The sequence below is a fragment of the Prinia subflava genome, chromosome 9 (assembly GCF_021018805.1).
Source record: "Prinia subflava isolate CZ2003 ecotype Zambia chromosome 9, Cam_Psub_1.2, whole genome shotgun sequence".
Lineage (NCBI taxonomy): Eukaryota > Metazoa > Chordata > Aves > Passeriformes > Cisticolidae > Prinia > Prinia subflava.
The window spans coordinates 26,066,448-26,094,286 of record NC_086255.1 but is presented as its reverse complement, the minus strand read 5'-3'; the positions used below and the strand labels follow the sequence as shown (position 1 = coordinate 26,094,286).

At 40.4% G+C, this 27,839-nt stretch overlaps 1 protein-coding gene across 1 annotated transcript; it reads right to left on the bottom strand.

The window, feature by feature from the left end:
* Positions 1–142: 142 nt before the first annotated feature.
* Positions 143–26,788, bottom strand: CHAT (choline O-acetyltransferase). Its single transcript, XM_063406506.1, has 14 exons — positions 26,653–26,788; positions 24,569–24,760; positions 22,370–22,488; positions 20,905–20,958; positions 19,209–19,389; positions 18,031–18,208; positions 13,560–13,729; positions 11,671–11,771; positions 11,345–11,473; positions 10,017–10,139; positions 8,429–8,570; positions 5,253–5,315; positions 2,074–2,211; positions 143–412 (listed from the first exon to the last, which is right to left on the bottom strand). Exons 1-14 carry the CDS (start codon positions 26,713–26,715, stop codon positions 143–145), a joined length of 1,923 nt encoding a protein of 640 aa, XP_063262576.1. The 5' UTR covers positions 26,716–26,788.
* Positions 26,789–27,839: the final 1,051 nt, after the last annotated feature.

The following is a 27,839-nucleotide window of genomic DNA, read 5'->3' as shown; positions in this document are numbered from 1 at the left end:
GTACACAGAGTTGTACATGTTGGCAGCAATGAGAAACAAATGACTTTGGTTCTACACTATGATATCACTAGTACTATCTTGCCTTTGGACAGCTATGTCACGTCTCTTCATAGAGTGATTTCAGAATAATTCCCACAGCCTCTTAGCGGTGGTGGTCACTCGGCAGCTGAGTGGCTGCATCTTGTTTAGCAGGTGGCTTTGCTGCAGGAGAACTGCATTTGTTGCACAGGTCTCTCATTGCTAGGAGACTGTCTTCCACAGCTTTTGCAAACATGTCTGAGGAGGTTTCCTTGCACCCTTTAAAGCTTGAGATGCAGAATAATATATGATCTGGCTGAGGGTTATAACACGCCCCGTATCCATTGGGCACCACAGGCCCATAGCAGCAGAACATTTCCATAGTGGTAGGAACCTGGTTGCAGGGAGAAGGGAAGGAGTGATCTCTGATTAATCAGGGCACCTAAAACCAGCTGCTTAGGAATGAGGAAAAAGAGGAAAAAAATGCTACAAACGCTGGTAATGTGGTGAATGCAGCCTTGTGGAGTATTACTGTCTTCAGAAGTCCTGGAGATGATTTTCCTTGGAAGGCAAAAGCTGATCTCAGTCTAGAATTTGGTTGCTCTGTTTGTTCACTATGCTTTAAAAACTGGTAGAATTTGAGGTGGCTGTAATGCATTTCTTTGCTCAACTTATATAGGTATTTGAAAGCTATAAGATTTGTTATTGATAGATAGGAATTTGATGTAATCCTTGTACATAAAATAGATATGTGAATCTTCTCTAAAGGTTTTAATTTCTTAAGGTTCTGTTAAATTTTTAATGTGAAGGCTGCATAAAATTAGAGAAATTAGCAGTGTCCATTTCTAATAATAGTTTATAATTGTGATCCTGTATAAAAATAATGCAACTAGGCACTCTATGACACCCCAGTTTAATCATGGCATAATATGGCAGTGAAACACTTTCTTCTGCAGAAAGTAAAAGGTGTTAGAAATCTATATGTTTCAGACTTTGTGTACATGGGCCTTCTCAAACAACATTTGCCTTCTTAATGGTGTAGAACAGGCCATTAGTCCTGCTAATAGAGCCATAGAATTGTCAGATGAATTTGCTGTGCAACAGCCAAAGGCCATAAAGCTATTCAGAAGCACTCTTTGCTCATGGATAGTTTCTTGGAGAATTTATGTAATAGCATGTTGGTTACATTCACTCATGTCTGAAAGCCTACAAACATTATGACAAGATCAAATTACTTATTAAGGTTTTATGCTGTAGCATGATATTGTAAGTCTCTTTTGCTGCATAGTCCCAATCTGTTGCAGTTGGGTTAGTGTTTCAGCTAATGAATTCCTACATAGATTTCTTTTTTCATTAGGACTGCTACTACATGCAATGAAACATTTAATTTTTAGGCTGTATACTATAAAGATGCTTCCTTATTCAGAACATTAAAAGTAGGAAGTATTGACTCGTAGAGTATCTTTGTATTTTCAAATAACTGTAAATCTGTAAATGTCTGTACCTGCCTAAAATGTCTGTAAATCTGAGTTGCATAATTGCATGGGTTGCTGTCTTACAGCAAATAACAGAAGGCTCTCAAAGATCTTAAATGTAGCAACTTTTAAGAGTAAAATTTCCTTGTGGCTTTTGGCTTTTTGTTTCTCAGAGTGGCAGCCCTTCTGGCTTGTGGCTACACTGTCACTGGAGAAAAGGCTGCTCACTGGAGCTGTCATCTTAGGGGAAGGAGGAAAAGAAGGGGAATGGGAATATATGTAGTTTGGAAATGAAGGAAACTGAACCCTTGTGAATTTTACTGATTTTGTTTGTGTGCATTTCCAGAATTTCTGTGCAGGACTTTGGAATGTTACCTATGAAGTGATAATTGCTGTCAGTATTTACTGTGCTGATGAACCAAACCAGGACTGAAAATATGAAGCAATTTGTAGATTCTTGATGATACTGCTTTTGTTTGCTTGCCTTTGTTACGTTGTTCTCACTGTGAGCTACAAGGTCTGGCAGAACACAAACGAATTATCCTTTGCTCGGCAACACCAGTGAACAGGAGAAACTCACCTGGCTGGTTGAGAGGATGAATCGATTGCTTGTCAGATAAGTCTCATCTGTAAATATCTCTGGCAGCTCCTTGAAGTGTTCCCGTGCCACCTCTCTGAGCCCTAGCAGGTGATTGTCTATTGCCATTCCAGTAACAGCCTGTGATAAGATGTGATAAGACAACAGCATTTAACTGAGTTTGGAGGCATTTTGACTATTACTATCTGGTGCTCTGGTCAGAGCTGACGAGCTTGGTTTGAGTGATGTAAAGCCTGTAATGTACAGATACTACTCTGAGTATGTACTTTGCTGAAGATCAGTAACTAGAAATTCATATGGGGCTCTAAATATTCACAGATTAGGAAGGTGACAGGTCTGTTATGTGCTGATGTCATCTATGTTTTCATTGTCTCTCAGAGCTGAATATTGTGGGCTGGGCTTCTAAAGATGCTGAGGGGAGCTTAGGGGACAGCAGAAATTTCTAAGCATATTTTGGAATTTTCTGTGCATCATGTGGATATGTTTCAAGGTGGAAGGCTCCAAAACACCTCCAAATTGAAACAAGTCTTCCTTCTCCTTGCTGCATGCATCTCCCCCTGGCAGTTAAAGCATATGTTATTCCATAGAATTTAGATCCAAAGATCTGGTAGGTGTCTGCAGCAGACTGAACAGAATAATGGATAGATTTGCCAGTGATCTATCACAGATCTATGAGCAAACCACACCGCTTGAGAAAGCTGGGGTTAAGGATACAAAGCAGCAGTGGCAGCTCTCAGGAGCTGCTGCTGAGCCTGCAGCAAGTCCCTGCCATCAGCTGCCTATGCTCAGGTCTCTGCTCTGTCCGCTGCCAAATGCTCTAGACTTAAGGCATTTATTAGCTTTGAGAGCTTTGCCCTACTAGTAAATGTGAGTGAAGATGGCTAATGGGATCAAAAGTCAGCACTGGGGGCTTGGCAGACAGGATAGTTACAGAGTTTTTTTTCTTTAGGAAACCAACCCAAAATTTGGTCCAACCAGGCAGGAATTGCCCAAGATGAATGTGTTCAAAACCCTTCAGTTCAGGCTTGCTCTTGCTGGTGAAAGCACTGATTTTGTGGGCTGAGCTGTAGCTCTTCCGTGGCCCAGGCTGAAGTCATGTAGGAAGACAATGCTGAACTAGGGACACTGTACTGCCCTGAGAGCAGAGCTGACATCTCTGGGGCACAGGACCCTTGTAACATGGGTAACAATCAGCCTGAGAGAAGGCAGGATTTAAAAAAGCATCAGCTTGGTTTTCCTCTTAAGGATTACCAAAAAAGAAAACCAAAAACAACAAACCCAAAAACCACACACACACACACACACACACAAACCCCAAAAAAACCAAAAAAAACCCCAAAAAACAAAAAAAAACAACAACAAAAAAAATCAAACCAAAAAAACCCTGCAAGTTTACTTCTTCTCTTATGAGAAGAATAATTTTAACCACTGATTAGTGCCTGAAGCAGGGGGTTGGGAGTGCATAGCCTGCTTTGGCTTATTAAGAACTAGGCACCCATTGGTGAAGGAGCTATTTGTTCATGAGCCTGGATAGAGGAAGGATGCTTGCAAAAAGGTAGCATACATCAGCCCTGTGCTTATGTTCTTTTTCCCATACAGGGAAACTGCCTTGATAATCAAAGGAAATATTTTGCTATCACACAAGATTTATAAGGCTGTTAGCAATGACATTTTTGCAACATAGATCAATGTCATGTCTGAGGAGAGGCCGAGACAGGCTAACGAAATAAACTGTGAGTCAACGCATAGGAAAAAACTGGGCTAAATTAAATTTTAGAGCTCCACTTTTAAGATAGCAATGCTACTAGTAAGCCTTAACAAGGGGAAATAAAATCATTAAATTGCTTTTTGTTTTATGAAGTAGATTTTTTTGTTGTTGTTTTCCTTAGGAGCTATTACATTTCAGTCTGTTATGCACAATTTAGTCAGACTATCTAAGTCTTACCCAGAGTTTAAAGCCCCATTGATTACATTCTGCTATTCTGAGAAAGGAGGGGGAGCTTAGTAGGTAGAAATACCTGGAGAGCTTTTTAAATATAAAGATAAGTTATTTTTTCCAATGGCAGTTCTAATATTTTCCCATGAGCTACACTGGAGGCTGAATTTTATAACATTTTCTGGATCTGAAATAACCTGTAGGGCAGAATTAATGGGCATTTTTCTTTTTTTCTCTCTCTTTATTTTTAAGAGCTGTCGTAGATAAATTCCATTGGTTGTAACCCAGTAGACCTACAGTGTGTTGTGTTTATTGTGAGGTTACTCTGAGATGTTCAGGTGAGGTAGTTGCCCTGAAGAAAGATTTGACTTTGCTTTACAGAACAGGTGAAGTCTCAGCTTCTAAGATGTGGGTTCTCAGCAGAGGCTTGAAACACAGAATTGGTTTTTTCCCTGCTTTTGTTTCACAGTCCTGCCTGAAAGCAACACTTTGCCTCTTCAGTGCTCAGATTATACCTTTAAAACCACCTCTCAAAGTGAATGATTTCTTGAATATTATGAATATCCAAAGAGTAATCAACAACATGAGTTTATAGGCAATGGTCTGAGGCAAAACCATAGGCAGCAAATTCACTTATCATAGCTGGTTATTAATATTTATTAATTTCATGAGTGGTATGACTAAGTTGTTTATAGAACAAGTCTGTGCTTTGTCTTGGCACAGTGGGACATAGAGCATTACCCAGACTGAATTGTCTCATTTTTAATCAACAGAAAATGAGTTGTATTTGATATTAAACTGATTTCTTCACTGGAGGGCATCTCTCCCTTTTATTAGACATGGCATTCAGGTCTTTAAAAGAAAACTTACTGTAATCACTCCCTAATTGTTCATGACCTTTATTAAAAATGGCAATTTGGAATACCAGAATACATGTTCCAGAATACCAGTCCATCTAGGTTCCACATAGGGACCTCTAGTCTCTAGTGAAGAGAAATATAAGAAAATGCATAGTTAGCTTTAGGCTTAGGGGTTTTTTAATTTGAGGTTAATTGAATATGGCTATTTGGGCCATTAGAATTGTTCCTAAGTGTGACATAGCAGATACTTTCCTGTTTGGAGATGCCTACATTTTTCTAGTATTTAAATAACAAATGACTCTATCTTCATACTTTTCTTGAAAAACCTGACTAGTTCTTATAGAGACAGGCAGTGTTTTACTCACCAGAACAGAGTAATTAGTCTGAGCTGCAATTGCATCCTTAAATTTCTGCATCTTCTCAGAATCCTGTTGGGATAATCAGAATGTATGGATTATTGAATCAACTCTCAAAGACATAGCATCTTCCATCAACTAACTGAGAGCCAAATAGCAAGAACTTCAAATGTCCTTTGCTTGTGGCTCACGTGTAAGTACTGTGATCAATGTCCTGATCAGCACCAGCACCTGGTCGTGCAAGGGGTGAACAAACAGGTCTCTTGGTGGTGTTTGTTTGAAGTCAGGAAAAGGCTTGCACTTCCTTTTGTGTGTTCCTTCCATGGATCTTGGGGGTGTAGGTTATTACCAATAGAATCTCTATGTTTGAAGTAGGGGAAATAATTGCCTAGTGTAATTCTGTATTTTCAAAACAGATAGGCAGTGTACCTTCTCCAGGATGGTTTATGTAGACAATGACAGGGATATTAATGAAAGCCATTACTGATATTTTACTAGCCAGTCAAAAAATCACTCCCATGTGTGAAAGGGCATCTAGAATTTTCCAAGGCTGCTTTACCCTCCACAGATGCCTCACATTTCAGATAACAAACTAGTAAATTTTAACCCCTGTCAAATGGCAGCCTTTTATATTAGGGGAGTGATCTTAAGAAGTGCTGCCTTGCTGTACATCAAGTCCAACACTGCAGCTTTGGGAGACCCTGAAACCGCCAGAAATGAGTGGGTCTCCAGATGAACAGGGACCTTCAGCTCCTATGGACGATGAATGATCTTTTTTGAACAAGGAATTCATTTTAGAAGCAAGTCAAGGTCACCATCAGGGACCTTCAAAATACAAAGTCTGATATTTTTTCACAAGGCTAGAGCTAGGCCTTAGTTCCCTTGTACAGATTAAATTACCGAATGCGGTCTTTAAATCTGATTAATTTACAGCTATTCAAGCAATCTCTAGTGCCAGTAGCTGCTGCTTTTACAGCAAGTGTCAAATGCATGAGATATTTCTCCTGCTGAAGAATCAATCTGACTCAATCAATCTTTGGTGACTGTTCAAGCTATCGTTTGAGGATAATTTTTATTTGTGTCAGAAGAAAAATGGTTTTTAATTGGATTTGAATTAATAGCTATTAACAAACAATATTTTGGAGAGTTCAAGGCTACTTACACCAAGTGGTACATCTCTTTATCCAGAAAAAAGAATTAACCCCTTCACATTCAGAGCAGTGCTTAGGTCTAAAGAAGTCACCTTGGAATAGAGTTGTATTAAATTAATTTTCTAATGTTTCTGTGATACTGATATGTATATGTAGTTTTGCATGGAAAGATGGAGATGTTTACATCACAACAAAGATTTATTAATGTCTGTTAGAAAGAACAATCACAGACCGGAATGAATGTCCTTTGTATCTCTTGGTGGAGAAGAGGCCAGGAAAATTATCAGTGGGATGGTATGCATTATGGTTACAGGTTTTCCAGGGAAAGTGAAACCATTATCCCAAATATTCTGTACGACCAAGGCATGCAGTAGAAAGATCTGGGGTTGAGACTGAGCTCTGTCTAGACACACGTGGCATTCTTCGGCTTGCTGGTGTGAAACAGGGCAGTTTGGGGTGCTGTGAAAGGGGAGCACCATCTCAGATTTGGGTGGGAAAAAGGTGAGAAAAGCTGGAGCTCTGGGAGAGCTGCAGAAGTCAGTAAGTGTTGGAAGAAGGAAGGAAGAGATAATTGCAAGGAGCTAGAAAGAGCTGTTGAAACAACGTGGTGGGAGCACGCTGGCTCCTGCCAGGAGCAGTCAGTGTGCCACAGCATGGACTGGGACTATGCTGAGTGCCCAGGTGTGGAGAGAAGGTGCACAGAAAACAGGAACTTCTAATGAAATGTGATTGAGAACCATCTTGTCAGACAGGACACTGACAGCAAATAAAAACAGCCTCTTCTAGCCTACCGTGTGGTAATTACTATTATATACAAGAATATGGTCATAATCTACCGTGAATTACCCACCCAGCAGATGGAGTTACTTCAGGTTTTTTGAGTTATTTTACCATGGGACTTATTTGAGCTTTGTTCATCAGAAGCTAAGTTCTGGGCATGATAACCTTGAGGAGACTGAAGAAGCAGTGGATGAAGAGAGAACTTACCTGGGGAAATTTTCATAATCCTCTGGGATGTTGGATCTTGGTTTATAATATTTCGTTAATTTACACCTAATCTACAGCACTGCCAGAAGCAATGCTTCTAGCATGCTATACTAAATTCTAAAGAACAGCCACGTGGGCTGTTGCCACTGGAGTGGGCTTATTGTGAAAAATAGACGGTATTGTGGCAGCATTTTGCATCTAAACAGCCACCTGGAAATTCCCTGTACAGCAGCGCAGTGCAGTGGGTGGAAGTGGCGCAGAGACATTGAGGGAGGCTCTCCAGGGATGGTGGGCAGGACAGTGCACAGGCTGTTTGTGCAGCTCTGCTCTCAGCTGTACCTCTTTGCATCCCCATCTACTCTGTGCAGTGCTCATGCTTCTGGCAAACAGATGGTGGTGTCTCAAAGAACGGCAATTTTAATTTTTCTTTTTGCAGTGTGATATCAGGACAGTTTGGAGAGTTGTTTGATTAGCTTGATGAAGCTTTTCCTCATTAAGGCTCAGCTCCCTTGAGGATCCTATAAGATTTAGTCTATTTGGTAGAAACATCTTTCTAAAACAAAAAAGATCAGAACATATCCACATATCCAGAAATGAAAGCATGGGAATTACATCACATATTGCAGGCTGCAGCAGAACTAACCACTGCAGGAGACCTGCCAGGCAATTCCCCTGGTGTGGCAGCTTAATGATCCTGAACTTTGCATGTTCAGCCTAGATCTCTCCAGGGAGCTGAATTTGGACCTGATGATAGAACACTCATAAGACAGTATTAAATCTAAAATTAGATATTATCTTTCTTATTATGTCACGTTTAGGCACCTCTGAATATTTTGGATGCTTAAATAAAAACAAGGGAATATTTATATTTAGCTTAATGGTTGGTGTGTACAGAAAGGAAAATCCTGTAATGCTTGCTACCCTGCCCTATGCCTATAAAGAACATAAGTTCTCAGTTAAGAGTTAAAAAGTGAGAGGCTTGAGACCCTGATGCATTATTTAGCTAGTGTTTTGGCAAAGAAGACAGAGGGACCCAGCCCAACCTACCGACACAGCTGTCTTGTCACCTGCCATTGCTTTGACAAAAGCAAATGCTTCTGAGGTAGCAGCCCTAATATTCTCAACCCGGCCCTCATCAAATCGGCGCAGGGAAGCACTTTCATAGGTTGGCACAATCTTCCTGTGACACCTGAGAGAGTGAAGGAAGAAAAACAAAGAGTGATTATTTTCAAAGAGTCATAAAGACTGAGAGAAATATAGGCTTGGTGCATTTTGTTGCTACAGCCACACTTTTATTTCTTGCACAGTATTCATCTTAATGTTGATAGAATTCTGTAAGAAACTTAAAAAAGATGGATGCTCACTCCTCTCTAATATGAAGCGCTGCATACAGCTATATATGTTTTAGTTATGCATTGCTAGTAAAAAATGACTTGTTGTGTAAAAACAAAGCTAGTAAAACAAAAATTTACTGAAAGATCTCAAGGAATGTTTTATTTGCACTGCATCATAAAATAATTGTGTAATTAATCATTTACTTTTGGGCTTGAAATATGGTTTATTTAAAACAAGAGAAAAGGGACTGAGTGTGCTAATGAAAACAAGAAAACTAAAAGGGGAGTAGGGTCTTATTTGTGAGCTGAAATGAAAACCCTCATAGCAATTAGAACAGATTATAAAGATGGTGGTTTAATTTGGGTCCAGGTATTCAGATACTACTCCTTGGCCTCAGGAGACATACTGTGTCTTTCAGTTGAAGCAGGTGGTCTCAGAAGACAACTGTTCCCTAAGGTTTTTATTGCAAACATGGGATCTATATCATGGCTGGGATCCAGATGAAAATCTTGGCCTAAGTCATTGCTGAAGTTTTATTAATGGAATATGCAAAACGGATGTTCAACAGATGTTAAAGGAGTACGTGAAATGTGTTAAGCATCTCTGCAGGTAAAGACCACTCTGGGATTTAATCTGATGTGATAAAGAATTATTTCTGTAATAGGCTGATCTGCAGGAAACCATACAACCTATCTCTACCCTGGAGTTCTGGCAATGTAGAAAGGAGCTTTTAACATAAGACCATGGAAATTAGGGGATCTTATCAAATCTTGGGATGGCTGTGAAGAAGGGAACAGCAGTAGTTACTGTTCTGTGTAGGAACTCTAGTCTGAGATGCTGTGCTGTAGTGGATGCTCTTCAGCCTGTGGTGCCAGAGTTGCAGGTGTGGTTACTGCCACGGTTCCTCCCAAGCTGCCCATGAGGCAAGGCTGTGGTGTTTCTGCCCCAGGCACCTGAGCTCCCCAGTTACTGTCTGCTACTACAGACATCCCTGCCATATTCCCTCACCCTCTCTGTGCTAAGCACAGGGACAGCTGTCAGGAGGGTACTCGCTGGGAATGGCATGTGTGGCACACAGGGATGGGAAGGCAGAGCAAGAGGAGAGAAAGGGAGCAAACAAAAGGAGTACTCTCTCCAAGAAGCAGGTATCAGTTTCTATCTTGTCCACCCTACAGTCATTAGGCAAGATCACTCATTTCCATGCAGGAGGCATTTGTTTGAATGTTGAGAAAAAATGGACCCTCTGTATAAAACCCCACTGCCTTGTGTACCTTGTTCCTATGAATTGAACTAACCTTACCTGTAGAATGCCAACTGAAGTGCTACTTGAATGTAGGCATCTGGGCTAATCTTTTGTTTCTTAACAAATTCCTTTCCATAGTGCACAAACTTGTAGGCAATAAAATCCAGATTTTCCACTGCCCTGGAAAACAAGCAGAAGGCAGTTACTGCGGGGATAGATGTAAGAATCTCACAGAATTGTTAAAGTTGGAAAAGAACTCTTAGATCATCAAGTCCAACCATTAACCTACCCTCCCTTATTCACCACTAAACCGTGTTCTGTCCCACTTCTGTTTGCAAGTAAAACCCAGGGATCTTTTCCTGCCAGTATCCTCTTAGGGGTGAGTGGCCTCCTGCTCTCCTGCTCTGCAGGCAGTCCTGGCCTTTGGTAACTTGTTCCTAGTCAGTAACTTCTATTCATACGGATTCTGCACCAGGCTTGTTATCTGCAGCCTCAACTGTGTCACTCAAGGCTGTTCATTTGAGTAAGACACCTTGGTTTTTTGGTTTTTTTTTTTAATAATAATCAAAAATTCAGCAGCCTCCCCTCAACCTTACTGTTTCCACCCCTGAAGGTAAGGCAAGGGTCTCCTTTGTTCTTGACAAATTTCTGAGAGATTTACTGGTGTGAGAATTGGGTGCATTTAGGATCTGATGAAGGCCTTAAGCTCCTCACAAGATTCAGTTTAGAGAACTACTACCTTTAATTAAAAACACCAAGGAGTAATTCTGCATCCTGAATGTTCTCACTCTTATGTATCTTTCTAGGCACTTTGAGGTCTTATCTAATGCAACCACACTGGACATGCTTACAGCTGATCATGCAGACAATGTGTTCTCTAGAAAGAGATCACAGGCTTGAATGTTGAAAAAAAATTCTTATTGCTGCCCCCACCCCCAAAGATCATGCAAATCTTTGACAGCCTGGAAACAGAGTCAGAAAAACTAGACTTTGTAGGAGCAATATGAATGTAAACAAATTACGTTCCTGAATTCAAATTATTTATTCAAACCAGTTCTCTATACATACCCCTATTGCCCTGGCTTCAGATTGAGACAGCTCAACCCATAAGAGACATCCATAAAAACAGAGGACCTGCATTGTTTGCATCCTGTGCAAATATGGGGAAGCTGTTTTTCCAGTGGTTTTTAGAGTTCCTAATATTTACATGAAAGGAAAACAATGGTAATGCAATTCCTGAATACAGACAAGTAGCTCCAGCCTGTAAGAGTCCTATCCAGAGGAGGAGCAGGAAATCAGGAGGTCCCCTAGGAGGGAGCCTGTGCAATTGCTAGGTAGTTCCCAGCTTGCAGTCACGGCTGAGAAAAATGAGGCATCTGTTCTACCTTTGGAGTTTTTCTGCTGCTGATGCCAAATGTGTCTGAATATCAGGGGAACACTTCCATCTTAGTCTCCGTGGAGCAGGAAGCTCGCTCACTGAATCAGCTCGGACTAATTTCTTGGAACTTTCTTTCCTGTTGGTATGTGAGACAGAAGTTATTAAGGTCACAGGAATAATCCATTTATTAAACACTGCTCTTTTAGAAGGTGAATCACTGCTGTTCAACCATTTTATGTATCTTAGTGCCCCTGTGCATCAGGGGAAATTTGCCACTGGCAGAGGCTTCCCAGGGGCTGGAATGGGTACAGAATGTACAGAAAGGGAACTCACATGTGCCTGAGCAGGTATTCCGTGCACTGCACCATTACAATGCCATCGAAAGGGGAATGTTCGCACACGGTCCCGCAGATTCCGTCTCTTCCTACCACAAACTAAACAAGGAGAAGAATAGATGCAACATATACAGGGAATAAATTGTGTTCTGGGTAAGTTATCCATGATGGAAACCTGACAAAGGTGTTGTCGTTCCCTGTGGTTTTGGACTCAATCCTGTGAAAATGTAAACTTTAGAAATTCCCAATGGAATTGCAAAATTTGATTTAGCATCTGCTTTAGGGTACAAAAACCCCATCAATACAAAGACAGGCCAGGGTTTTCCTTCCACTTTTGAGGACAATAAAACATCTGTATCTGGAAAATCCTTAGGATCCCATTTTATTACAAAGCTCATCCTTATTTGCTAGCTTTCTCATAGCTTATTTTGAGTCTTTTATTTTTGGATGCTTTCTTCATTTCATTTCCCTCTTATTTGTTCTCATTCTTAATTTCATTGTGTACACATGGCACCACTGGTGACAACCTGCTGCACTCCAGTTGTGTGATACACCCATGCAATTTGGAACTTCTGCATCTCCTGCAAAAGCAGATGTCTAGACCATTACTGTAGCTTTCCTGTCCTTTTTCTGGGCTTTTCCCCACACTTATTTTGAAGTGCATTTGGCTGGACTTCACCCACTTAGCTCTCTCTTGCACGTTTGTATCACATACACATCCTGCCTCCCAGTTTTCCATGAGGTTTTCAGAGAGTGGGCCTGTTGTAAAAAGTTCACCTGGACATTTTCTGAAGCCTTACTGCAAAGGTGAGAAAGATTTTGGAGAGAGTGAACAAATTCTACTGTGAGAATACTCTTATGCAAACACACATTATGTAGGAAGCCAAATATGGGATCTTATTTCCCTAAGAATTTCTCTTCACCTTTGAACTTCTTCGGCCTGAATACATCTGGACAGATTAAGCTCTCTCACACTGTACACAATTTTATTTGCTTTCTGCTGCCTTATGATAGACAAAAAGAAAATGTTGTTTATTCTCATCTGCTTGAAATATCTCACCACTTGACCCTGCAAATAACAGAGTTCTAACTGTTCTAAAGACAAATGGTTTATTCTTCAAAGGAGTCTTCTAATAATGTCATTTGCAGTGGCATTAATCAGGAATGATTACTGAAATGTATTTGCTCTTGTGTAAATTGGTGCAAGTGAAATTATTTTTATTTCTCTTTTCATGTTGCTGTTCTTAGATATGGCAAGAGCAACAAGCATTATGCAAGCCATGTATCAGTCAGGGTTTTTTCAATTTTTCATAAGGTGTCAACATTGTTGACAGTTGGAGATTAATACATCACTTCACTCTGGGTCTATTGCAAAGTGTGGAAATAACAGTGCAACGCTTTAAAATATGACAATCAAAAATCTGATGGGGAAAAAGGCTGGAGAAGTCAATACTTAAAGAAACTCTCAACAAGAATATCATTAAATGAGTAAACAGCCTATTAAGTGAGGACTTAAACACATGCCAAATTATACGCAGTAGCATTTTTAGGATGTCAGGAAAATGTATAAGAAGAGGAAACAAAGAAAAATATTGTGCTTTTTTTGTTATTCTGGGGTACTAAGCCAGCATTTTCATCCCATTTGACTCAGTGTAGAAAAATGCATATTTTTTTATATCCCATGTCTACCTACTCATACATCTGCGTGTCTGTGTTATCTCAAGAGCAAAGGGCAGCTTTGGAAAAGGTGGAAGTGTCCCTGCTTCCACAGCCTTGCTCACACCAAACCTGCCCAGAGAGATGCTGAAACCACCTTCCCGTGTTTCACCCACCTGACCCTAAGTGGTCTCCACATAAAGCAATGTTCAAGCAATGCCAGGTTTTTACCTGCATGGGTTTGTCGTACCAGCGGTTGGCCCCGTTTCTGTGGTAGCCTCCTCCGTGCAGCATCTGCAGTGCCCTGTTGGTGTCGTTGGGTTCCACCGCGCCGGGGCTGTCCAGGCACACCAGGCATATGCACCGCTCAATCATGTCCAGAGAGTCGCGGTTGGTGGAGTCTGGGGAGAAAGAGGGAAATGTTCACCTCCTCTTACCTCTAACACTGCCTGGGGAACCCTCTGCCTTGGAGAGCACTGGAGATCTGCCCCTGGCTCTGCAGTGAGCTGGTGTCTGCAGAGCTGCTCTCAGCAGGAGCTCATCTCAGGGCAAGGGAACATTATACCAAGGCATTAATTCCTGTGTTAACTTTTGTGACTCTATGTATATGTCACATGATTCAATAATAACCACTGTCTTTTTCTGCCTTTCATTTCCTTGAAATAATTATATTACAAAATAGATCTATTTTACTCTTAAAGCCAGTATTGCTTACTTATTTTATATATAACAGTTACAAAGGACAGGTGGAAAATAGAAAATTTCAGAGCTCACGCTATTGCTGCAGTATTCTGCTCTGGAACAGCAGAGCTTAGAGTGTTTTTGTGTTGTTCTCCCATGAAAACCCTTTTCAGAATAAGGAACAGCAGGGTCTATGTTAGTTTTGTCTTATTGTGTTCAAACCCTCTTGTGTCTCCTGTCTCTGATCATTAGCTTATATTGTCTACATCACATGAGGAAACATCTGTGGGTGAGGTTTTGAGGTTTACTTTTTGAACATGGCTTTGCCACAGCCATGGGTTGCCACATTATGCTGCTCTCATATCACTACTGTACTGCTGAATAAAATGACCTTTTCTGGATCTCCTGGTTTTTTTCCCTATCCTGACACTCTTCTTATGTGGTTGGACTACTGGGGACTACTTTTTACCTTGTCCTCAGTGCTTCCCTCCTTATTTATGGTGTATTTATGTGCTTCTCAGTTTCTTTGTCTAACTCAGAAATATTACAAAGGTTAAGGCTTGTTTGCATCTGAGGACCACTTTGAAGCATAGGAAATATTTAATTGTTAGCACTTTTTACAGTTCCTCATTGAAAAGATAGAACCTATAAGAAGAACTTGTTGCATTTAAAAATATATAACGTTGTTAATGGCTGCTGTATGGTTGTTAACGAGATCACAGGAAAAAGAGCTTTTAAGCATCAATATAAAATTCCTTTTGTTCTTAGCAGATCAGCTTTCATCCACTGGTTTTGATAGATTTTGGTGTAAATGTAAATTTGTTTCAGAATGTTCTCAACAAAAGATATGAATTCAGACTGATCAAAACTTTCCAGTCTAGGCTAAGTTCAACAAATATGTGCTTAATTCAGAAAATTATTTTAACTCAAAGAATGAAAAAATATTTAAAATTAAACAATTCTGATTTGCATTTGAAATATGGGGAAATTTCAATATGTGCTTGTTTTCAGGGTTTGCAAGTATGTAAGATAGCTTGATTGTCTGAAAGAACAGCATTTTTCATAGTAAGAAATAATGCACCTTTCCAGAAGGAGTAACACAGATTAGTCAAGAGCTAGAAAAAACCCAGACACTTGTTACCATCCAGGTTCCTTCTCTAGAAGCTATGTAGTGAGAAAGAGACCAAATATATAAGAAATTAAAAATATGTCAAGAGAAGGAGAGGCAAATGATGGCAGTGGCTGAGAAGGAAGAGGGGGCAGTGCGGCCTTGCAGGTTATGGTAAGGTACTGCCTATTGCTGCTCGGTGGGTCCTGCAGGGCAGCGTTAGCAGCCAGGAGCCCAAGGGACAGAGATGGTCAGCCTGACTTCTTGCAGGCTCCCTGGGGACCTGGTGGAGTGCAGAGTGTGCTGTGTCCCCTTGCCAACAGAAGAGGAGTCCTAGGGAAAGCAGCTGGAGCACCTGCCAGCTCCTGCAGAGGCTGGAGCCTAGAGATTGTGTTTGATGGGGCGCGCAGAGAGGTTGCTGCCCTGGAAATGCGAACACCAGCGTCCCTTCGGAGTGTCTTCAAAAGCATTCAGAGCTTTATAAGAGAGAAGACACATCCCTGTCCACTTGGCTGTAAAGCTTTTCCTCACACTTGCAGGGCTGACTGTAATAGTGGTATTTTTTTCATTGATGGTCTGTGTGCGTTGGTGCAAAGGCTGAAAAGATCTTTGTGAATGGAACTTGCCCTGTATGAATCCACTTCTGATGTTTGCAGACAGGCATCTTTGAGGAAAAACAGCTTGGATAGTGATTTACAAACTGCTCACAGCTTGCTCAGCATTCTGCTTTACGCTGTTTGATAGCTTTATATATATTTCATTGTGGCTGCTACCCACACATCTTTGACAGATATGAAGCCCTTATTCTGACATATGGCTTCAGGGTATCTGGAGTCTAGGTATTAGAGTGAATAAAATTAAGCTGTGGCAGAAACAGAGAAGTAGGGGAAAGATGCCTTTACAGAAAGAAACAGACATATCCAGAGGGCTGATCAAACACTGAAAAATTATCATGTAAAGCAGGCAATAAATCACACAAGATCTCATGAACCATGACTTGGGATTGAAAGTATCTGCAGGAAGAGCTAAAACAGAGGAGAGTAAGACCAGTCCTAAAGCCCTGTAAGGCTTCCTTTCTAATGCACAGTTGCATTGAATTGGCCAGCCAACTGTTGATTAGTTGGGGGTTTTTTAAATTTAGTTTTAGAAAGGAAAATATGAGAAGACAGTTTTGAATCAAATTCAGATGTAGTATGCATGGGACTGTAGCCAGTCACTTCATAGAGAATTCACTGTCTGCACTTAGGAATAGCAAGAGGGTTGTGCGGTTGCAATGCTGAGTGTGTTTATAAATCAGTGATGGATGGGTTTATTATCATATCTTGGACATTTTCTCACCTAGCAGACCTATGCTCTACTCGCAGGTCTGAAGCATTCTCTCCTGCCCTGTCCAGCACAGACCAGCTGTGGAGTGACCTTTTCACCCACACTGCTTCCCAGGTTCTCTCTTCCTCTCTTATTTAATGTTCCATAAACACTTCACCATTACAGATAAGAAAGAAAAAGGGCTGTTAATGATCATATATCCATGTGTAACAGCAATGTATTCACCTATATAGAAGAGCTGTGCTAACATGAATGGTCTGGGATGGGATTCTTGCCTAGAAAGGCTCACATCATGGTGCTATGAGATTTACTAGTGCAGAATCTGTTTTTTTCAGCTGCATAACTGAGTTGGTTTGCCTTCTGATTAAAATGAATGTTTTGGTAAATGCCAGGCAATCTAAAAACTCTATGGAGAGGGGTTTGCTAGTTTTTGTTGATTTTTCTTTTTTTTTTTTCTTTTGGATCATGTAAGTTAACAAAGATAATTTTGCTGTAAGTTTCAAGGCATTGACTGTTTTACTTAGTATGGCATGAAAACAAATGATTAGGTGTTCACCTCAATTTTCATTAAAATAAATTAATTTTTGTCTCCTCCTTCAAAAAGAAATGAAGAGAAGAGGAGGAGAAAGCTTAAAGATGAGACTGATGCTATATAATATTGCTGAAATAATGGCCAGGACTCTGTGTGTATATCTGTACTAAGGTTTTATAAGCACAGATAAACTTGAATAAGAGAAGGGCAATCTTCCTTAGGATGATAAACTTATTTGAGACTATTGGCAGCTCTTGTATATTCCAGGGCATTAGTAAAACAGCAATATTTTCTGTGGCATTGCTGAACTGGATATAAAGATATGAGTTAATGTTTTCTTCAGGATGAAAAAGTAAATACTTCAGGCATGTAAAATGGCAAAAAGAGGGCATTTATATCACTTAGCCTCAGGGTAGAACACATAAGGTGTGATGTGATAGAGATCACTAACCCCACCCTTTATTTTCTTCTGTTTCCAAGTTTGATATTCAAGTCCAGAATCTGAGACAGCCAAATGCTGCCTGTTGGGAGAGAGAGAGAGCAGTCCCCAGATAATAACTGGTGCCATCTTTGCTAGATACTTACTTAAGAATTGGTTGAATCAGCCCTGGTACCTTCTCTATTGACTAGAGAGAGTACACAACTAGATTCATTAGGTATTTAACTTGGAGATGCTTTTGCTGGATAAGATCAATGATATCAAATAGTTGCCAAAAGCTAAGAGGATACATCATTCCTATGGGTACTAAATGGATATGAAGAAAGAGACAAATCACAAAATTTGATGTAATGTAATTTATGTGATGAAAAACAAAGAATGGAGTGAGAGTTATTACATGTCATAACACTTAAACATACAGAGCCAAAGGGACAAGTCATTTCTGCTGCTCCCCTAGCAACACACATCTTACATGAACTGAGTTTCCTACTGGAAAAATTGAGCAGTGGGGTTGCACATTCAGTCCTGTGTTTGCTGTGATGTTTGCTCTCAGCAAAGAAAGGCAGTGATGTGAGGAGGAAGATGATGAAGAGAAAGCTGGGGTGCTGCTGCTAACCTTTCATAAGGATCATCCTGGCCTCTGCCCACTCTGTTCTTCCATCTGTTGTCAGCAGGCCAATTGGAGGCAGCATTTCCTCTTCATTCTCTGCCATTTTTGCTATCTTTTGTAACTGAGTGAAAAGATCTCCCTCACTGAGGCGACGGAAATTAATGACAACATCCAAAACAAAAAACTGCAAAAAAAAAAAAAGACAGAAGTCAGAAGATCAGTCAGAGGTGGGCTGGACCCTTTGTGGTCCAACATTTTGCTGTCACCTGGGTAGGTGCTGAGATGCTGAAGTCCTGCCTGGAGAGCCAGGACTGCATGCAATGGAACACAAAACCTCTGGGGAATGGCCCGGGGCTCATCCCTCCTGTGTTTTAACAGCAATGTAATGCCAGTTGCCACAGGGGACTTACATTGTGTGTTGGACTCAAATAAAATACACGCTATTTGAACAAGCTTAAAGAGACCTTGGAGAGATAAAATCAGGCAGGATATAAGTAATTTTCATGGTATTATTTATTTAAACATAACCCAGAGAATCTAGAAAATTTCCTGCACTTCCTGGAAAAGCAGAAAGCACTTCCTCCTCATTCCAAGAGTGCCTGCAGGCCTGCCTCCAGTACTGCAAATAGTCAGGCTGGGCCATAGGGTCCTATGCCAAGGAAACAGACTCTGCTGCACCCTGGTAATTCCTGGTTGGGGAAATTCACTCTAACACTTCAGGATTTCTGTCTACACCTGTGCTAACTTCTTCAGGCATAGCTTAGGGCCCCTACATGGTGTCTATGCCATGCATAGGTGTGATGGTGGTATAGTTGCCATGAACTGAGTGGCAATACTTGGCTGTCAAGAGGAGAGCATTTCCAGCAAATGCACTCTAATAGGATTCTTTTTTCTCCGTGGTTTCATCTCTGTTTATTAAACATTTTTGTTTGAAAGAGAAAGCAAATGAATTCTGCTACATTCTTCATTTCTGCATCACTGTACTTGGAACATAATGTGGGCCAAGGACAAAAATGCTGCAGAAGCATCTTTTGGAAATATCGACTGCAAACGCTTGGTAAGGAGTGAGCGCATAGGTAGCACACTAATTGCATTTCTGAACAGAGATTAGATTAGGCCCTTCTGGAGTGAATTTAAGCAAATTAAGAAATATAGAAAGGTATGAAAAAAGAAAACTAATTTACCTGATTGTTACAAGCAACAATGATGTGCTCTGGTTCTGGCATTACATTGCTTTTCTGGGCCACGAGGGTATCTTTGGTACGTCCTGGAAGACGATAGGAAGAAAAGAGTCCATAGTATTGCTTCATACAGAGAGGATGGCCAGACAGCTGTCCACGAGAAAAATCAGGAGGTAAAGCATGGCTGCAGAGAAGGAGAAAAACAAAGCCAGAGGAAAAGAGGGGAGAGAGACAGAAAGGAAAAGAAATCTAATCTGTCCTTTGTTCTGTTACAATTAGATCAGGTATAACACAAATTGAATAATAAAATGAGATTACAGTATAAGGGAAATAGATGAATTCCCATACCAAAGTTAAATACATCATTTCTGGCAGCTTCATGCATATTCATTAAGCAATTGCATTATCATCTAGTGGAAATGGAAATAGCAGGTCACAAGCAGGGCCTAGATGGGTTCCCATCCGTGGGATCTAGATCCCATCTGTGGGATCTAGAAACTTGGCAGGACAGAAGTCAGCAGAACAGCTGGGAAAGACCAGCACCTCGAAGAAAGGAACTGATGCAATTCCCTGCAAATCACAGCAGCCCTGTACTGTGCTGACTGGTGTGAGTGTGTGAGAAGGCCTTGCCTGACAAACAGGAATGTCTTGGGCAATACAGTGGGAATTTCTGTTTTGCACAGGTCCTTGCTCTTGTGCTAATTTTTACCTAGACTTATGGAGTAATATGTGCTGAAAACCTACTCATTTTTTGATTGGAAGGTAGGTGAAACCAGCATCTCTTAAAAGATCTCTTCTTCAGTGGCCAGGAAAAAAAAAAAGGAAATATCACAGTGCCAATTATGGCTGTGCATGGTAAAATACCCCACTGACACTGCAGCAGGAAATAATGATGTTGCTGGTCAGGAGAGGCTGCAGAGACCAGAGGAGGAAGATCTTACAGTGCAGAGATTTTCTTTCTACAAAAGAGGACTAAGCTTACAACTTGTCTGATGGGGCAGGGGTGAAGAGGCAGGCAAGGAGGTTTATTCTTATACAGCTTATGAGGGTAAAGTTTTATACTAGTTGATCCTGGGTTACCGTGTCTGTAGAACTGTCGCAGTTCAAACCAGGGATATTCACTTTAGGTCCCAACTCTTATTTCCTTGTACAGGTGCATAATACATACATGACTTGAAGAATCGTGTATTTCCCCTGTGTTTTTATTCAGAAAGTAACAAGAGCATAAGCGGCTTATTTTTATTAGATACAGAGCCAGCCTTTTAGTGGTGCGACTTCCCTCCCCTGCTGGGATGTGTTGTTTCTCTGGGGGGAGAGAGGTGGGACAGTGTTGTTGTAAGTGGAGAGTGCCAGGAAGGTGTGCAGGCTGTGTAACCACAGTGCTGCTGCCCTTTGGGTGTGGGGAGCACGAGCTTCCTCTTGTGTTCTTGGTAACTCTGTTAGGCAAATTGTGTGTGTCCTTTTGGGCTGCGCCTTGCCTGCCAGAGTGATGACTGCCAGCCATCAAAAAGGATCCTTCTTCAATCTGTTACACAACAGAAAGGGCATAAAAAAAAAGCTGAAGCACTTGCCCTGCAGCATGCTGGAGCCCCAGCCCTTCCTCATGGTGGAGAGGTGCAACACAGCCCAGCTTTGTACTGAGAGCAGCCTGGAATCAGAAGCCCTGTGGATACTGAAGCTCTCCTTCCAAGTTACTTACGTGTCCAGTAAAGCTTTGTAGTCTTGCACTCCTGAAATGAGATTGGCAGCAAACCTGCAAGTAGCAGAGAGAAGTGACATCAGTCTTCTGTCATTTGGCAACACTGGGCTGTTTCTGGGAGACAGAGGAAAGCCTGAATGATTGATGACACAGCATAAGGAGAGAAAATCTCCTGTCTTGGCAAGAAGAGCTCCCTGCCCCCACCCAAAACCTAAATTAATTCATGTCAAAAGAAATACAAAATCCTAGAGACCAATTCCTACAAATGGTTAAACAGACTACCACAGGAAGAAGCCTGAAAGTGCTTATTTAGAGAATGGGAGCAAAGACTGAATATTTAATAGACTCCTCACATGGGTTTCAATATCAATGCTCATAACCTGTCCAGTATTAGAGTACTTCCTGTCCTAAGCAGATATTCTTTTTGCAGAGCTTGGGACAGGTGTATTTTTTCCTGACATTATCCGTTTGCACTGTGTCAGAATGGGAGGCACTGAGAATAACATTTCCTTGTTAAAGCACGTGCATTAGAAAATGCCAAGGAGAGGTTTTTTTGAAAGCTGTGTGCACAATAAATTTAGTCAGTAATGAATGGGAGCATTTATAGTTATGTTTAAAACACAGTAAAAAGATGCATTAGCTGTCTATGCAAAATGTTAAAATAATGCATATTGGTTTCAAGGTTCTGGCTGTTTTATAATAGCATATAAATTCATATGCAGTTAATTATTTCAGTAATGAGCAGCTAGAGAGTGCTAAAAGCAAAGAGGAAAATTACACTCTATGAAGGTAGATTTTTTTACTGTTTTAAAAGGAAGAATGTAATCCTGTTTCAAGGGTGTCTGGAGAGGTATATTCTGTGGTTGGCTATGTGCTTACCTCCTTACTTTTTAAATGGTAGTAATAGCCCACTACACTCAAAGCAGAAAGATCAGTTCAGCCTGGGACTGATGGGCCTGAAGGAAGCACTATTCTTGGGGAAGAATGATTTCTGAATTCTTATTCTTAGATCCCCTGTGTTTCTGGTGCCCTTTTGTGCATCTGAGAGGGAGAATTTAATGCCAGCGTGGCCTTTCCAGTTTGCAGGGTGGCTACAAGTCATAGTGAAGCCATGTTAAAGATTATTTTCCTTGAAAATGTGTGTCAGAAATTAGTATTTATTCTTTTTCATCACAAAGTGATTTACTAGAATTACGTACAGTAAAAAGCTTTGTAAATATTCCTTTAAAATATAAATCCCATGGCTTTTTTTTGTACAATAAATGTAATAGTAATGACATCTTTCTTTCTGAATATCAGTATGAGTTACCCCAGAAACACTGCCCTCAGTCAGCAGGCCTCGTAGGGAATCGTTTTAGTGGCCACAGCCCTTATTTTTTAATGAAAGTTGATTGTCTTTTTGCAAAAGCCGTACATTTAAAATATCCTTTCATTTAGCAAAAGCCACAAAGTCGAGATACATTACCTCAGCTGGTCATTTACGTCCTTGAAATGCTGACGAGCAAAGATAATTGCGGGGCTGGAATTGATTGGGAGAGCCAGGCGGTTGTTGAGGTACATGTCCTCCAGCCAGTAGTTAAACACCTGAGGGAAGGGGACACGACATCTTAGAGCTGCCAGCAGCACACAGAAAAGCAGCCTGGAGGTGAGGGGACAGTGCCTGCTGTCCTGGTGTCAGCCACAGGCTCTGATTAATGGAGCTGCTGGGCATTTTCAGTCTGGGCTCTGCGACCTCAGCTCAGCAAAATCAGCTGCAATTCCATAATCCTGTTTCTCAGTCAATGGCAATTTACAGTGCGTTCCATTAAAAACTAAACAAGCTCCAGACTGGGATGCTTTGGGTATTTTGTTGTTTGCTTCTCTCTAGAAACAGAAAATGTTTGAATACAACATGTTAACTTACACAGCAATTAGAATATGTTTAAGAGAGGGCCAGGGTTTTACTAGTGATGCCTTTTCTCAAGGGGCTTCAAATATTTGTCAGTGATGCCAAGATGCTCCATTGCTAGCCATCAGTTATTGTCCTGTAGCAAGACAGAGTGGGAGAAAAATTTCCCAAGCCTAATGGTTCAGTCCTGCAGAGAGTGGCATGTGGATAGGGCCCCTGGAGAATTCCCTTTGTGTCCACTGACACAAATGCAGATTGCTGATTCTTGACCCAGACAGACACAAATTACATTTCTAACAATTTTTATTGAAAACACAGATGAACAGTAACTGCATTCCTTTATGTCTGAGCAGAGATTGAAGAATCATTACTTGGAAAACGGAGGCTTTCATAAAAAGATCAAATGGTCTTTCTGAGAGGGCAGGCTTTGCATATGGTAACTATAAACAACAACAAAATTATGAAAAAATAATTACAAATGCATGCATCAGTTGAAAAAGTTTTCCTCCGAGATATTTCATTGCTGTTAGAACAGATGCTTCCTCCACAGTCTCTGGAGTCTTCAGGGGAACATGCTAGAGATATAGTCCTGGCAAGTTAAATTCCAAATAAAACCATTTCTAATTTACCTTAAGAATTGGGTATTTATTTTAATAACCAGAATTTAAAACTGTCACAACTTCAGAAAATGCTTAAGCATCCTTCCTCTGTAATTTTCATTATATAAGTGTTCAGATGAGCAGTTGTCTTCTGGAATATTATTTCCTATCAGGAACACTGTTTAAATGCTGGTTAGTTTAGCCACCATGAATCACAATATAAAAACATTGGGCAGCATTTTGTCCAGAAATTAAGCACTGCTTTGAAAATGAAAGCACTGACAGCACTGCAGCCTTTTGCCCCTGACTGTAGCAGGAATTCGATGAAGGTTTTTTGTGTGTCACACAAAAGGGAGAACCACAATTCACTGACATCAGTAACAAGCCTGCAGGATTTCACTGAATCCATAAAATCATTTTCCTTGTTGGAATGGAAGGACTTCAATAAAACTCTAATTTTCACCTGCCATATTCTAACATGGTTAATGAGGGCAGGATGAACTGTGACTTTGTGGAATGGTAAAATCTACTTTAGCTATGGCTTACCTAATTTGCCTGCCTTGGGAAGCAGAAAGCTGAACTTTTATAAAGGCAGAGGTCTCTGCATGGTCTGTGTGATAGATGTATATACATGTATGTGCATATTTGGCAAAGTAACTACTTCAGGGTAACTACACTAGGATAGCATGACAATGAATGGCAAATAATAGTTCAATTTTAAAAGACTAATTCATATTATGAAGCATTCCATTCCAGAATAATTGGAGTGGATTAGAACTTTGGGTAGATGGCTGTGCAAGGCATTTTGAAAGCCCTATCAGAAAGTACTTTTCATTCTACTAAGAATTGTAAATCCTGTTTTTTAAGGCAAAGGTAGAAATTACATCCAAAAGGTGTGTTTTGTACAGGTGTTGTGGCACTTCTGTGCATGAACCTGAGTTGAATGACTGTCCTTATTAATGTCAATAACCTGTTGATCTGAAAACACCATAATGACATGGATTTTGACATAATTTTAAAAATCTAGCCTATTATGTCTGGAATGTTCCTGTGTCAAAATGATCCGTTTGCATTGGCCTGCTAAAAGAAAACAGTGATTGCATGGAGAACATCAGAAAGAACTTGTAAATAAGCATCATCCAACACAGCTATTATTTTTTCCACTGCATTTTCTTACCCAGTTTGTTGTCTTTTCACTTCTTTCCTCAAGCATTTGCTGCAAGGATTCCCCCAGGCCTCCTGGAATTCCAAATTTCTCCACGATGGCCTTGGTCTTTTTAAATTGTTCCTCTGGCACCAAGTGTTTCATGCTCTGTAGGTACATGCGTAAGGTCTGTTGCAGTGGTGGGACTGGAAGTTTTGGCACTTCCTAGTCATTAAAAAAAGAAATATATATTAGTGAGTAATTCTAATTGTTTCCAGTCTGACCTCTTTTGTTTTCTTATTTTTTCTTTTGTTGTTTATTAATATGTTACATCCTTTTAAAAATTAATTTATTCTGTTTTAGCAGTTGAGAGGCCTGATTAATACAAATAAACTGTTTGTAGGCTTTAAAATGGATAGAGCAGTGGACTAGGGAAAATTATCGAGGACACTCTTCATTGGTAAAAATTCTAGAAATCCTGGGACAAAGAGGCATGATGCAAGCAAATACCCTGAGCTAAACTCTAGGAAATCTGCAAACAAAATAATAGAAGAATATCTTAAGGTATTTCATTAGTAAAGAAGTGCATTTAGCTTGTGATTAGTAAAACCATGGGTTAATACTTGTCTGATTGGTAGTATGAATCGGTATAAAATAATAGAAGTAGAAAACATGCAGGTCTACCAGTTTATTAGTACTGACTACGTACAGTCCTCAACAAGCTTGTGCTTTATCCTGCCAAACCTCTGCTGTCAGCCACTCTGGAACCCCCCCAGAAGGCTTGATAAAACATTTCTGTTCATACTTCCTTTATCATTACCCTCCTTGGAGCAATAGTATCTGGGAAGAAAAGGGTTCCATGCTGCCCATGCAATTAAGTTTCCTTTGTTTTTTAATGTAGAATTAACCAAGTGAAGTGTAATTAGTCATTTAAAAGCCAGAGCAATTATGGGGGTAGTGGGAAAATCAAGGAAAGAGGTAATTCATGAAAGCCTGGGAAATTGCAGGAGGCTGTGCTGCTCTAAGCGTGGTTCCTCAGGGAGGGAGCTGTGTCTCTTAGTTGAGAATTGGTCATCTAATGCAGCTGTGCTTGTCCATTAGTGATTAGTGTAGGCCATAAACTTTTGGAGGCTTTATTTTTCTAATTTGATTTTTTGCTCATCTCCTAAAGTAGGCAACATTCAGATTTTTTTGCTAGCTGTTGCTGTAATGGACATTTATTTTAGTAGGATTGCAGGCCCCAATGTGATTTTGGGTGGAAGAAAGGATTAGCAGTTACCTGTCCCATCTGCTGCCCAGAGTTAGCCCAGTGCATGCAGCGAGGGAGGGTGTGGAGGAAGTGCTATGAACAGTAGGCAGGGACTGGCTGCCCTCTGAGCTCAAGTGCCAGCTCTGCCTTTTGACATCCACAGAAAAGTCAGTGCTGCATTATGTTTCCTATCTGGAAACCAAAGATTTTAGATACTCACAAGAAGTGTCATAGGATTACCTGTTATTAATGGAAATGCAACTCCAGTTAAGCCTGTAATACACTCAGAAATAAAAGAATGGTAATTCTACAGTTTCAAGCTATGTTTAGTCAAGACATATTTCTTCTCTCATTGATTTCTTGGTCATTGGAAACAGAAGTGCTAACTAGTGTTTCTTTTTGATACCTGGCTTTGGCCTTATCTTTCTGGGTAAGGTTCCTGTGCAGTTCATGACTGCTTAGGAAAAAAACCCTGGAGGATGACTATTGACAGACATATACATCCAGCACCTTCTAAAGCAGCTTGAAAATGAATCATATGTGATAGTTTGATAGCGCTGTACTAGAATGAATAATTTCATGCTATCTCTGACTTTGTAGTATAAAAAAATTTGTTGCATAATACTATTTAATTTACTGTAGTTCTTCAGAGGATGTTGGGAGAAAAAGTTTGTTTGGATATGAGAAGCACTAGTATTAGATCAAAGTTTCTGGCTACAAACTGTTGCAGGTTAACTGGTGTTCCCTGAAATGAAGAAATAGGCTCTAGAACAGAGCTTGGGTTACAGTTATGATATTAATTTACAGAAATAAAAGTTGTTATCTTGGGTTTTTTTTCATTTTTGTTTTCCCAGAAAGAGTTACTTACTCTTTCATCTTTACTGCATGTATCTTTCTCGTTCTTCTGCATGTTTTTTTCTAGGTCAGGCATTCCTGCATTTCTTTTGGTATCTTTTGTTGAGGACAGAAATTGAAGTCACTTGGGGGCACTTATGGAGCCTGATGTCTCAGTTCTGGAAACAGAAAAGATTTAAAGTCCAGTCAGTACCCATTATTTATAACCAAAATGTATGAGGGGAGTATTCCCTGCACAAACACACACAGAAGCTTCAAAATGCAAACCTGAAGAGAAATAGAAGTACAACATTCAAAGTAGCTGAACTGAGCCCTGTGGAGATTGCTCTGACATTCTGTTTGTCTCATTTTGCTATAAATTTATTTATTCAGAACTATCTGATGCTCATAAAAGGTCCCTTCTCAGCATGGTTTGTCACAGTAATTTACTTTGCAATTTATTGTGGCATAATCTGTGTGCTTTGTATTACTGTTATATGTCAGCTGGAGGAAAGAGGGGACTTTTCTTTGAATGTACTTATGTTGACACAGGTAATAGCAACGTTGCAGTTTTCTATATTAGGATCTTATATTTCCTCCCCTTATCATTTTATATGAGAGCACCACAGCCTTTAAATGTATTTTTCATGGCACTGCTCCATGGGGCACAGTGAGGTGCCGTGCTAGAAGATGTAAAAAGGAGCTTGATGGAGATGTGCCTTTGCCCTCTGCAGCCTAGAATCTGACAGGGTACCAGTGCTTTGGGGGCATAGGTCTGGCTGGGGGACCCTGTGAGCCTGCCTGTGAAGGCTGTGGGAGGACTGGCAGGGGTGCTGTACCCTGAGTTTGAGCTGCTTCGTACAGCAGTCTTTCCAAATTGCATATACTTATCTAGGGAGACATCTTAACCTGCCAAAAGTCACAAAAGTGATCTGTGACAGAGCAAATACTTCCCACTTGTGTCTCTCTGGTATTGTGCTTATCCTGGTTTTCACTTCTAAAGGTGTCTCTCAACTCCTTTTCTGTGCAGGAATAAGCTGACATATTTCTTCTGATGTACTAGGGACCACACCAAGCAACTGTCTTTCAATTAGGATAGTACATGAGTACAGCTGAAGCAGAGGGAATTTTTTGTGTTCAGTCAGGTCTTGATGGATTAGAGGTTTTTTGGTTTTCTTTTGATTACTTTGCACTGTGTGTATGCAAAATGTTGACTATGTA

Bases quoted from the DNA above. Each gene is read 5' to 3' on its own strand.
- CHAT (XM_063406506.1), bottom strand. From the start codon at position 26,715: ATGCCTGACCTAGAAAAAAACATGCAGAAGAACGAGAAAGATACATGC. The intron at 13,730-18,030 runs GTTAGCAGCAGC...CTTTCTCCCCAG, and splicing joins CAGGATGATCCTTATGAAAG to ACTCCACCAACCGCGACTCT. The intron at 5,316-8,428 runs GTAGGTTGGGCT...TTATCCCAACAG, and splicing joins GTGACAAGACAGCTGTGTCG to GATTCTGAGAAGATGCAGAA.